Source organism: Rutidosis leptorrhynchoides, unplaced genomic scaffold (assembly GCF_046630445.1).
Source record: "Rutidosis leptorrhynchoides isolate AG116_Rl617_1_P2 unplaced genomic scaffold, CSIRO_AGI_Rlap_v1 contig53, whole genome shotgun sequence".
Classification (NCBI taxonomy): Eukaryota; Viridiplantae; Streptophyta; class Magnoliopsida; order Asterales; family Asteraceae; genus Rutidosis; species Rutidosis leptorrhynchoides.
In genome coordinates, this window is record NW_027266757.1 from 85005 (window position 1) to 97347 (window position 12343).

At 37.3% G+C, this 12343-nt stretch overlaps 3 protein-coding genes and 1 pseudogene across 3 annotated transcripts; 3 read left to right on the plus strand and 1 right to left on the minus strand.

Moving 5' to 3' along the window:
* The first annotated feature begins 5561 nt into the window (after positions 1-5561).
* Positions 5562-6014, plus strand: LOC139884291 (secreted RxLR effector protein 161-like). The gene has a single exon (XM_071868344.1). The coding sequence runs from the start codon at positions 5562-5564 to the stop codon at positions 6012-6014; it is 453 nt and encodes a 150-aa protein (XP_071724445.1).
* A 1152-nt stretch (positions 6015-7166) lies between these two features.
* Positions 7167-8606, plus strand: LOC139884292 (protein SRG1-like; annotated as a pseudogene).
* A 523-nt stretch (positions 8607-9129) lies between these two features.
* Positions 9130-10629, plus strand: LOC139884293 (protein LATERAL BRANCHING OXIDOREDUCTASE 1-like). Its single transcript, XM_071868345.1, has 4 exons — positions 9130-9366; positions 9467-9714; positions 9799-10129; positions 10393-10629. The coding sequence occupies exons 1-4, from the start codon at positions 9130-9132 to the stop codon at positions 10627-10629; spliced, it is 1053 nt and encodes a 350-aa protein (XP_071724446.1).
* Positions 10630-11120: 491 nt separating this feature from the next.
* LOC139884294 (uncharacterized) lies at positions 11121-11549 on the minus strand. The gene has a single exon (XM_071868346.1). The coding sequence runs from the start codon at positions 11547-11549 to the stop codon at positions 11121-11123; it is 429 nt and encodes a 142-aa protein (XP_071724447.1).
* Positions 11550-12343: the final 794 nt, after the last annotated feature.

Below are 12343 nucleotides of genomic sequence, written 5' to 3' on the forward strand. Positions count from 1 at the left end.
ACATCATTAATGCTATTTGATCGGATGGTGAAATTGTTGATCGGCAAATCTGCAACGGACCTTATAAATCCATCAAACACGGTTGAAAAAAAATTGAACTTATGTTTATATTTCTATTTAAACGTGTTTGTAAACCATTTTATCTATTTTCTGATCATCATTAGGAAAAATCAAATAAAAATCTCTTAACTGAATTTGAGGAAATTGCCGACAAGGAGTTGTTATTCAAATTTGGAATTATCGAGGAGGATCTATTCTCGGATTGGGATGTAACTTATACCGTTAAGCGAGTGACATCAGACGAGGGTCTCATTAAACAGTTCAAGGATAAACACTGCACTCGAGTAAACTTTTTCACATTTACCTTACACATATATATATTATAGTTGGGGCTCCCTTATTTATCACCCATATTTTTAACATAAAAGCTTGAATTTTTTTTTCTTTCTAGACTTCTGAAGAAGAAGAAGAAGACGTCGATGCGGATTTGGAGGTATAAACACTATCGATTGAATCTTTAGTTTTAAGGCGCTTTTTCATTCCTAAAATATACACATATATAATGAACTTAATTTTTTAAAATTGGTATGGTAGGATACCGATCGAGAAGATAGCGACATGACTCCGACAACTGACAAATCCAACAAAAAGAAAAGAGCGAAACCAAGCGAAAAGAGCAAAGAAAACCTAACTTTTAATCTCCTGGATGATGATTCTGTCTCTGATGTATTTGCTGATGATTGCTTGATATGTGATGTGCAACACTTAGGTTCATCTGAATCGAACGAACTCTCTCCTTCAAAAGCAAGTGACAAGAGAAAGGAAAAGAAGATTGCAATGGCAGGGAAGGCCATGGACAAGTATTGGAATGACCGAGGTTTTAAATTATTGTATGATTTCGTGTCTGATGTATTTGCTGATTGCTTGATATCTTATTTGCATCACTTAGGTTCATCCGAACTAAACAAACTCTCTTTAGCTGCTAAATGGTGTCCCTCACTTGACTCTTCTTATGATCGATCGATGTTGATTTGTGAGAGCATTGCATGTAAAGTCTTCCCTCGCGAGGCCTACCCCGAATATTCAGATGTTCAAGATTCACATTACGCATATCGAGTGCGGGATCGGCTGAGGAAGGAAGTCTTAGTACCTTTACGAAAAGCACTCGAGCTTCTAGAGGTCTACATTGGCGCCAACCAGTGGAAATGATTCCTTATGCTAGAGTTGCTTCAGTGGCAATGAACTTCTACAAAGAGAAATTCTTGAAACACGATAAGGAGAGGTTTAACAAGTATCTGGAAGATGTTGAAGCAGGGAATGAAAAAATCGCAGCCGGAGCTAGGCTTCCTCACGAGATCATCAGTTCGTTAAAAGATTTTGACAACGGTCACATAGCGGAGCTTCAATGGAAAAGAATGGTCGACGACATGTCGCAGAAGGGAAAATTTAAGAATTGAGGAATTCGAGGTCAACACATGTGAAAGCGATGCAGAAGGCGTAGCGCTTTTGAGTGGATTTTCGAAGAATTTGATTGTTACAAGTCAACATCACCTTATCTAGAATATTTTAATTATATGCTATTAACTAGACTCTAGAAAAGTCTACAATTAAAAAGAAATGATAATTAAAAAAAGTCTAGAAATATGAAGTATAATTTAGAAACTGGAAATCTCTAGAGTAGTAATGTTGGTTAGTCATGCCGACTTAGGAGTAGTATAAATATGTGTGTAGAGTGAAGTGTAGTGTGCAAGTTGTAGACACAAAATATATAATACATATAAGTTAAGAAAGAAAAAGGTGTCCATTTTGTGAATGAGTGGCGTGGGCATACAATAAAAGGAGTGAGTGTTAGCAAGTGTGAGTGATTAATTAATTAAGTGTTTTGAGTATATTGTCAATATTATTTGACAATAATATTCTAAGTATACATTGATAGTATACTTGAACCGTCGCGATCTCAACAATTTGGTATCAGAGCCAGGATGATTATTTAGCGGAAGCGTTGTCAAAATTATTATTGATAGTTCAACTATCAATGGAGGCGACCCTTATTAGTGGAGATTTTGCCCATCGATCGAGAAGCAAATTACGATGGTGGAGATTGGAAGTGCAGGCAGTATGGAGAGGCTAAATAATCATAACTACAGTATGTGTTGCACGTGCATGGAATACTACTTACAAGGGCAAGACTTGTGGGAGGTCGTGAATGAAAGTGAGGGCGACGCCCGGCGTCGAAGATGGGGTCGCTCTAAAGAGATGGAAGATCAAATTCGGAAAGGCGATGTTTGCGATCAAGACCACTATCGAGGAGGATATGATAGAGCATATCAGGTACACCGCTACACCTAAAGAAGCATGAGACATTTTGGCCTCTATATTTTCAAGGAAAAATGATGTGCGACTCCAGCTATTAGAAAATGAGTTAATGTTCTCGATGCAAAACGATAAGTCCATAAATGATTACTTCACTAAGATTAAATCGTTATGTCGGAAAATCTCTTAATTAGAACCGACATCAAAAATTAGTGAAGAGAGAATGAGAAGAAAAATCATTCATGGACTAAAAACGGAATATAGAGGATTTTTTTACGGCTATCCAAAGATGGCCAACACAACCTTCCTTGGAGGCTTTGGAGAGTTTGTTAGCCAATCAGGAGTCATTTGCTAAGCAAATGGCTAGAGTTTCGCTTAAGACTGAAGAGGAGGTGCTCTTCAGTAGGAAAAGAGATTTTCAGGGAAAGCGAAATGCTACTGAAAATAAAAAAGGAGGTCCGAAAAGAGAAGATGGGGGCCATAAATTTGGGGAAGCCCATCAAGGAAGTAATCAAGGTTGGAGAAAATCTAAAGCACCCTAACGACGAACGATTGAATGTTTCAACTGCGGATAGAGAGGCCATTATGCAAGAGATTTTTGGTCGACGAGGAAAGCCGCATAAGGAAATGCTGTAACATCAAGCAAGACTAAACAAAGTGCTGACAGTGAAGAAGAATGAGATCTAGAAGCTTCTCTTTTTATAGTTGAAGAGGAGATGGAGAACAATCTAGATCCACTGCAAAGATCTAATGAGAGGAAGGAGTATGCTCTAGCAGTTTCCAAATCCAATAGAGTCAATGATGAGACTGATTGGATTTTTGACTCGAGAAGCTCCAATCACATGACTGGGAAGACGGAAAAACTACATAATCTGTTGGAGTATAAAGGAAAATGAGAAGTCGTAACTGCCAACAACGCCAGATTATCAATCATGCATGTCGGAGATACCGTGCTAGAGCCTAAGGACTCCAACAGCGTCCATATCGAAGTGGTCTATCGAGTGACAGTTTGCAAAGATGTCATCATCGTTAGGAAGCCACTCATAGAAGGACGAAGGGTGGATTCTATATTTGTAATGTCTGCAAAAACTGCATACATAGACAATACAAAAAGGAACGAGACTGCTTACTTGTGGCATGCACGACTTGCGCATGTCAACTATCAGAAGTTTAAGAAGATGATGAGCAAATCTATGCTAAACTGTCGATCCAAGATGATGTCGTATCTGCCAGTTGCCAATACGGAAAAGTACACGAACTGCCATTTAAGGAGTCAACATACTGCGCACGAGAGCCGTTGGAGCTAGTACACTCAGACGTATTTGGGCGAGTGAAACAATCATTAGTAAGTGGTATGTGCTACATGATAACATTTATCCATGACTATTCCCGATACATTTGGGTATATTTTATGCAAGAAATGTCGGAGGCCTTGAGGAAGTTCAAAAAATTCAAAGAAGAAGTTGAAGAAGAGATCGTGAGAAAAATAAAATGTCTACGTACAGACAATGGGGAAGAATACACATCAAAGGAGTTCCATGACTATCTAAGAGAACACAAGATACGGAGGCATCTAACATGTCCAAACACACCACAGCAAAATGGGATCGCCGAAAGATTTAACAAGTATTTGGCGAAAACCTGTCGGAGTATGCTTCATGCAAAAATGTCCCTGTAAAATTCTGAGCCGAATGCATGAAGACCGCGACCCACATCATCAACAGGCTACCGAAAGCAAAGTTTGGGTTCATCTCTCTGTTTGAAAGGATATGGAACACCAAACCTACAATAAGTTATTTCAAAGTGTTTCGATGCATGTGCTACGTGTTTATACTTGATAATCTTCGAAGCAAATTTGATAAGAATGCAACTAGATGCATCTTTGTGGGATATGAAAATCATAGAAAATGGTGGAGATGTATTGATCCCACAACCAAAAGATGCTACGTATCTCGTCATATTGTATTTGACTAAGCATCATCTTGGTGGACATCCAAAGGTGACGTAATGATTGAGCAAAAGAAACTTGGCATGCCAGAAGAAGCAAAGACGAATGAAGAAAATAACGAAGAGCTCAAGTCGCCAAGAAGTAGAAAGAGTCCGTGGGAGACCGGTGTGTTCCAAAGGGTTATAGAGGAAGATCGTCCAAGTCAGCTTGAAGACATACTTAACGAAAAGGTAGACGATGAAGCTGAATCACAAAGACCACAACAATCATCTCCACAGTCTCAACCAAGAAGAGCAAGCCGGAAACATAAACCAAATCCTAAATATGCCAATACTATTTTTGTCAAGGAAGAAGGTATTGAAGAACCTGCATCATACAAAGAAGCTGAAAAGAATGAAGAGTGGCAAAAGGTAATGAAGGAGGAAGTCCATGCTTTACGACAAAACCAAACATGGGAGCTTGTACTAAAGCCTAAACAGGTAAAGCCCATATCATGTAAATTGGTTTACAAGGTAAAGACTCGTCTTGATGGATCAATTGAGAGATATAAAGCACGGTGGATTCTCGCAGCAGTACGGGCTAGACTATGATGAGACCTTTAGCCCAGTGGCCAAGATCATTACGGTTCTAGCACTTGGAGCTAGAAAAAATTGGAAGTTGTGGCAACTTGATGTGAAAAATGCATTCTTGCATGGAGAGCTTGATCGTGAAGTATACATGGAGGCAACCACAAGGATTCAAAAGTAAAACACATCTAGAATATGTCTACAAGTTACGGAAAGTATTGTATGGGCTGAAACAAGCTCCAAAGGCGTGGTACGGCAAGATTGCACAGTTCTTAACATATAACAACTACTCAGTTGCGCCTGCTGATTCGAGCTTGTTCGTAAGGGTACGTAACTATAAACTGACAACTATATTAATATATGTATATGATCTTATCATCACCGGAGATGATGATGATGAGATACGCCGAATAAGAGAATAAGAAAAATTTGTCAGTTCGATTTCAAATGAAAGAACTTGGAGAGTTGAAGCACTTCCTTGGCCTGGAAGTAGAACACACAAAGCAAGGGCTATTTTTAGGACAACAAAAATATGCGAGGATGTTCTTGAAAAATTTGGAATGCTTGATTGCAAGCCAAGTACCACTCTTATGGAAGTTAATGCCAAGTTCTACGCGGTAGAGGGAAAGGACTTGGAAGATCCAAGTATGTTCAGATAGTTAGTTGGGAGTCTTAAATATCTTACATTGACTCGACCCGACATTACGCATGCGGTTGGAGTGATGAGTAGATACATGCAGAATCCAAAGAAACCACATCTACAAGCAATTCAACGAATTCTAAGGTACGTAAAAGACACGCTTGATTATGGCCTTTTACACAAGAAAGGAAAGCCATGCCGGATAATTGGATATTGCAGTGCTGATTATGCAGAAGATCATGATACTCGAAGATCAACGACTGGATATATGTTCAGTCTTGGATCAAGAGCCGTCTCATGGTGTAGCAAGAGACAACCAACAGTGTCACTATCTACAATAGAAGCGGAATATAGGGGGGCAGCAGTAGCAGCTCAAGAAAGTGTATGGCTTATACAACTAATGAAGGATCTACATCAACCAATAGAGGAGGCAATGACTCTTCATTGCGACATCAATCGGCGATCCAACTGGCAGAAAATCCTATGTTTCACCCAAGAACTAAACATATTGAAGTACACTACCACTTCATCAGTGAAAGGGTATTAAAATGAGAGATCCAAATGAAAAAAGTGGTGATTGAAGAACAGATAGCCGATGTTTTCACCAAAGGCCTAAACGTACCAAAGTTCGACCAATTTCGACGACAACTTGGAGCAATTTCAAGAAAGGATAACATATGAGAGTTGATGTTGAGGGAGACTGTTAAAAATCAGCATCACCTTATCTAGAATATTCTAATTATATGTTATTAGCTAGACTTTAGAAAAGTCTACAATTAAAAAGAAATGATAATTAAGAAAAGGCTAGAAAGATGTAGTGTAGAAATTGGAAATCTCTAGAGTAATAATATTGGTTAGTCATGCCGACTTAGGAGTAGTATAAATTTGTGTGTAGAGTGAAGTGTAGTGTGCAAGTTGTAGACACAAAATATATAAGACATACAAGTTAAGAAAGAAAAAGGTGTCCATTTGGTGATTGAGTGGCGTGAGCATACAATAAAAGGAATGAGTGTTAGTAAGTGTGAGTGATTAATTAATTAAGTGTCTTGAGTATATTGTCAATATTATTTGACAATAATATTCGAAGCATATATTGATAATATACTCGAATCGTCTTGAGTATATTGTCAATATTATTTGACAATAATATTTGAAATATACATTGATAGCATACTCGAATCGTCGCGATCTCAACATTGATGAAATTGATCCCATTAGTATTCTCCAGGAATCTATCTTCGGACCCGAGTATAAGCAGCTTGTGGTCATCGATTGACTATATTCATGCATTCAACTTCTACAGCCATTGTAAATGATACTCCCAAAAAATTAATACAATTTTTATATTTTTAATTTATCCTTTCTTAATTACGACGAAATCAAACATCTTATCAGTTCCTGTCAAGTTGAACTGACTCTAGATCAAAATCTTCAATTTGAGACTTAAGTATATTTATTGAATTATCGATGATAAATTCAATCTATCTAATTCATGGTCAACAAACAAAAAGTATTCCAATCATATCTGTCCTTGCTCAGTTCCCTTGTTTGCCAGGTTGTGATCTAATAATGTCCATAGTCAAAAGTCAAATACGACCAACTCAATCTTCTATATTAATAGCTATAGAAAGAAAAGTCAAGTCAAATTGCAACAAATAAAGTTCCTTTTGTTCTGTCACTTCAGATTCAAACAACAACAATGGCAGATCAGCAAACTATCTCTGCTGCAAAGTTCGAGTTGGCATTGAACACAGTTCAACAGCTGATCATCAATGACGAATTACCGGAAAGATATTTCTACAAAGGCAGTGATAAAGTATCTCTTGATTCTTCTCTTCCATTGTTGGAGATTCCAATAGTTGATATTAATGGCCTTCTCAATACTTCTCAAGATGAACTTGAGAAACTCAAATCAGCTCTCAGCTCTTGTGGTTGTTTTCTGGTCAGCTTCTCTCCAAATCTATTTATTAATCTGCCAATAACTAGTTGGTTTTTGAACTGTAATGGTTGTTCATAGTATTTAAAAGAGAATTATGAAGGAAATCTATGCATGTTTTCCATTTTATTATCTTTCAGAGACTGATTATCATTTTTCAACTTTCAGGCGATCAATCATGGAATGACAGGCGAATATCTAGACAAAGTGCGTAAAATGACGAAGCAATTCTTTGCGTTTCCCAAGGAAGTGAAACAAAAATACACTAGAGAAGTTGACAGCTTAGAAGGGTATGGAAATGATTTGGTTATTTCAGAGCAGCAAACACTTGACTGGGCGGATAGGTTATATCTTACAATAAGCCCCGAGGATCAGCGAAAACTCGAATATTGGCCTGAATATCCAGAAAACTTCCGGTAATAAATAATTACACCTTATCATTAATTTCTTTTTAACCATCTTATTTGAACAATGAAATGAATTTCCGATTTTATCACTACATGTTTGAAGGGATACTTTGGAAGTTTACACGACAAAGGTGCAAAAATTGATCGAAGTCCTTCTAAAGGCCATGTCGAGGTCATTAAACGTTGAAGATAACTGCTTCCTAAATAAGTATGGAGATCGAGCAATCATGGTGGCTAGGTTAAATTTATATCCTCCATGTCCAAGGCCCGATCTGGTTATTGGTTGCAAGCCACATACAGATGGTTCAGCAATCACTGTATTATTGCAAGATAATGAAGTTGAAGGTCTTCAGTTTTTGAAAGATGATCAATGTTTACAGTTCCGATCATTCCGGAAGCTCTTCTTGTTAACATCGGAGATCAGATGGAGGTGTGTACTTTTCAAAAACACAAAATCGGCCCTTGCTTACTAAGTTAGATTGTCAAAATTGTGACAAAAATTGTTTAAAAAGTTAGAACAAGATAACCAGCATTACACATTTTTTTCTGGAATATGCAGATAATGAGCAACGGAATATTCAAGAGTCAAGTGCATAGAGTGGTGACAAACTCAACGAGGGAAAGGATTTCCGTTGTGATTTTTGGCATTCCACAGCCTGAACAAGAGATTGAACCAGCAGAAGGGCTGATTGATGATACAAGGCCAAGATTGTACAAGAAGGTGACAAATTATGTTGATATCTTCTTCAAGTATTACCAGCTTGGCAGGAGACCGATAGAGGCTGCCATAATCTGACTTTACATTTTCTGCTAATTTTTGTTTCTCACATGTTCTTTTTTCCATGAATGCTTGATGGTTATCGCCAAGTGTCTCGTATAATAAAATTCGAAGTGTATAAAAAGGAAATCTGCCAAGAGCATTTCTGTCTGGTTTTTTGTTATCTGATTTTGTACTTTATGACTGTGCTTAAAGCTAATAAAGTGGGAAAACCATCTTACACTGTCCATTGATTTAATCCTTTTTGTCATAAAGTCTAAATTATTGGATAGGAGAAAAGTCCAACTTGTTTGACAAAGCAGAGCAAGCTCTCTGTTTTCTTAGGCTATCAGCACTAAAATAATCATAAAATAATGCAAAGTGTCTCCTTCATACTATAATGTAGTAATAATTGTACTATATTGTGTGGTGGTGATGATGAACATAATTGTCCTTATCCAATTATTAACCCTATGTCCAAAAGAACTAAAAACTATAAGCTAAAGTTCAACTATGGCAACTTAAAGAAAAGTCCAACTTGAGTCCTAATCATTCGAGAACAATGGCAGAGGAAAATCTCTCAGCTGAAAGGTTAGAGTTGGCATCAAACACAGTTCAACAGCTTGTCATCAATGGTGAATTACCGGAAAGATATTTCTACAAAGGCAGTGATCAAGGAGCCCTTGATGCTTCTTTTCCATTATTAGATCTTCCGATTGTCGATATCAGCCTTCTTAAAGACTCTCCAGATGAACTTAAGAAACTCAAATCGGCTCTCACCTCCTGTGGCTGCTTTCTGGTACTTTATTTTCTTCACATATCTATTACTTCTTAATCTGCTAATATCTAGTTCATGATGTATGGAAGAGAGATAAAATATTAAAATATAAGGATTTCAGGTTATCAATCACGGAATGACACCAGATTACCTAGAAAAAGTGCGCGAAATGACCAAGAAATTCTTTGCACTGCCTAAGGAAGTCAAGCAGAAATACACTAGGGAAGTTGACAGCACTGAAGGGTATGGAAATGATATGGTTCTTTCAGAGCAACAGATTCTTGACTGGCTGGATAGGCTATATCTCACAGTTAGCCCGGAGGATCAGCGAAAACTAGAATATTGGCCGGAATTTCCACACGACTTCCGGTAACGACGTCATATTATTTAACTTATCAGCGATCAATGATAGAAATTTCCCATTTAAAAACCTATTATTGTCCTCTTTTGAAGGGAAACTTTGGAAGCTTATACAATAAAGGTGCAGCGATTAATTGAAGAGGTCCTTTTGAAGGCCATGGCTAGGTCATTGGATTTGGAAGATAAATGCTTCCTAAATCAGTATGGAAACAAAGCATCACTTGCAGCTAGGTTCAATTTCTTCCCTCCATGTCCGAGGCCTGATCTTGTAATTGGTTCCAAGCCACATACCGATGGTGGCACAATTACTGTCTTGCTGCAAGATAAAGAAGTCCAAGGTCTTCAGTTTCTGAAAGATGATCAGTGGTTTACAGCTCCAATCGTTCCAGAGGCTCTTCTCGTTAACGTTGGCGATATGATGGAGGTAGCTTCTTAATTACTACTCCCTCCGTATATAAATAGTAGTCGCATTTCTTTTTCTTGATGTACGGAGAGAGTAATATTATACTTGTCCAGAATCCAGAGTAATCTCAGGTTTATCACAATGTAAAGTTGATTTTGTTAGGGTAAATTTTAAAAATCCCCATAGCCTTAGAAGGTTTATTTGATTTTAGTTTATAGCCACATACATAGTTAAACTAAAGCTTACGACTTGTAGATTCATGATTGTCGATGTGGCAAATACAGATAATGACCAACGGGATATTCAGGAGTCCAATGCATAGAGTGGTCACAAACCCAAAGAAGGAGAGGATTTCCGTTGCAATTTTCGGTATTCCACGACCTGAACAAGAGATTGAACCAGTAGCAGAGCTGGTTAATGAAACAAGGCCAAGGATGTACAAGAAGGTGAAAAATTATGCTGCCTTATGGTTCAAGTATTACCAGATTGGCAGGAGACCATTAGAGGCGGCCATGATTTAATCGGCATTTGATTTTTCCCTTTTAGGTCCTATTTCTTGTCTCCGATCTCCCCCTTTTTTCTCAAGGTTGTTTGGTTGTGACTCATGATTGTAATTTTATCGTTTTTTTCCCATTGTGTGAGTTGAGTGGCAATTAGTAATCACAAAAAGGAATCTTAGAAATATAAATTTGCTGCAGCTAATGTGCAATATATATCCTAATTGTATGCACAATAAAGCTCTTGCTTACTTGCTAGGCACTATATATAATTTATGAATCATTTCAGGTAAAGGGTTCTAAGAAAAAGGACAATAATTTGTGAGTTCTAATTATGAATTCATGCAAGGGACAATTGACACAAATCTAATAATAGTGGCATAAAAACTTATCAGCATCGCCACATTTTGTCCTAATTTAAATTATTCGAGTTCTCTTGCGTTAGTTGCAATCTGAGACATTGTTTTTTTTTTTTTTTCCTTCTTATCAAATAATAATTTTTTTATCAAGCCACCTTACGCTAATTGCTCACAAAAATTCTGGACCAATTTTGGGAAATATGGAATTAGGGTGAACGCTTTAAGTTGAAGCATGCATTGCGCACTTACTTGAATTACAGATTTGCAACATTCACCTCCGATGATTGTAACGTCTCCACTGTAATATGCTTGCGTAACCTCCAAGATACAACCGTCGACATCCCAAAGAGAAGACAAGCATTTCGGTACTAGAACCCCTGGAAATGAGAGTTTTGGTAATTTCCATTTTGCATCTCCTGGATTCAGTGAATTCCCCAGAGTGCTCAGAGCAGGAGCATCAGGAATTTGAGGAAATGGAAACAATGGATGCAGAGTAACTGGGTGTAGGTCCCTGGGAAGGAGCGCTAATCCTCGTGTGGCCAAAATTGCGAAACAGGATATAGCCATCAGCACTCGACGTGTCATTAGTGATATCCTCTCCATCAGAAAAGCTACTAATTATCAGATAAAAGTATAATGTTTTGTGTTTTAAACTTTTGAAGAACTGCTTGGTCATTTATTCTTTGTTTGTGTGCTTAATGCTTTTGATTTAGTATAGCATTGACTGCAGAAAACCTTCAGTTGGTATAAGTGGAATTTATTTTGCATTCAGTAATCAGTTTCTTTTACTTAATTTATTGTGTAAGCTTGGATATTTTGGTTAGTTAAGAATCAGATTATCCTGAAACTGTAACTTACTTTTGGGTCAAATTATCGAAGAAGCGGCCACGAAACTAGAGGATATGCCTGTCCCTGAAGGCACAAGCATGTAGATGAAGAAATTTGTACTGTCTCTGTCTCAAAAGATTTGTAGGTTCATTCACATGAATATGTATCTAGTGAAAAATTTTAACTAAATATATGTATACATGAATGAATCTAAAAACTCAAAACATCATGTATTTTGAGACGGTGTGAGTATATTTTATGCGTTGCATTGTATTGAAAATCAATACAGCTAACAACGTGTAGTCGATTAATATCCCGGTGAAAATGTCAAAACATTTCGGAAAAAATATCGGCAAAACATCATGGAATTGATGTTCAAAAAAAGAAAAGGTGTCATTGAACATCTTATCGACTATAACTGTAGTTCATCACAAGTTCCTGACTTTTATTGTCGTACAAGTTTCCCTTAAATTCATGTTGAAACATTACATGTTAGAAATTAGAGTAAAATATTAAAACCTTCGAATTAAACATATTATAAGATTATACTC

Coding starts and splice junctions, on each gene's coding strand:
- LOC139884293 (XM_071868345.1), top strand. CDS start 9,130: ATGGCAGAGGAAAATCTCTCAGCTGAAAGGTTAGAGTTGGCATCAAAC. Junction 9,715..9,798: donor GAATTTCCACACGACTTCCG/GTAACGACGTCA, acceptor CCTCTTTTGAAG/GGAAACTTTGGAAGCTTATA. Junction 10,130..10,392: donor ACGTTGGCGATATGATGGAG/GTAGCTTCTTAA, acceptor TGGCAAATACAG/ATAATGACCAACGGGATATT.
- LOC139884291 (XM_071868344.1), top strand. CDS start 5,562: ATGCAGAATCCAAAGAAACCACATCTACAAGCAATTCAACGAATTCTA.
- LOC139884294 (XM_071868346.1), bottom strand. CDS start 11,549: ATGACACGTCGAGTGCTGATGGCTATATCCTGTTTCGCAATTTTGGCC.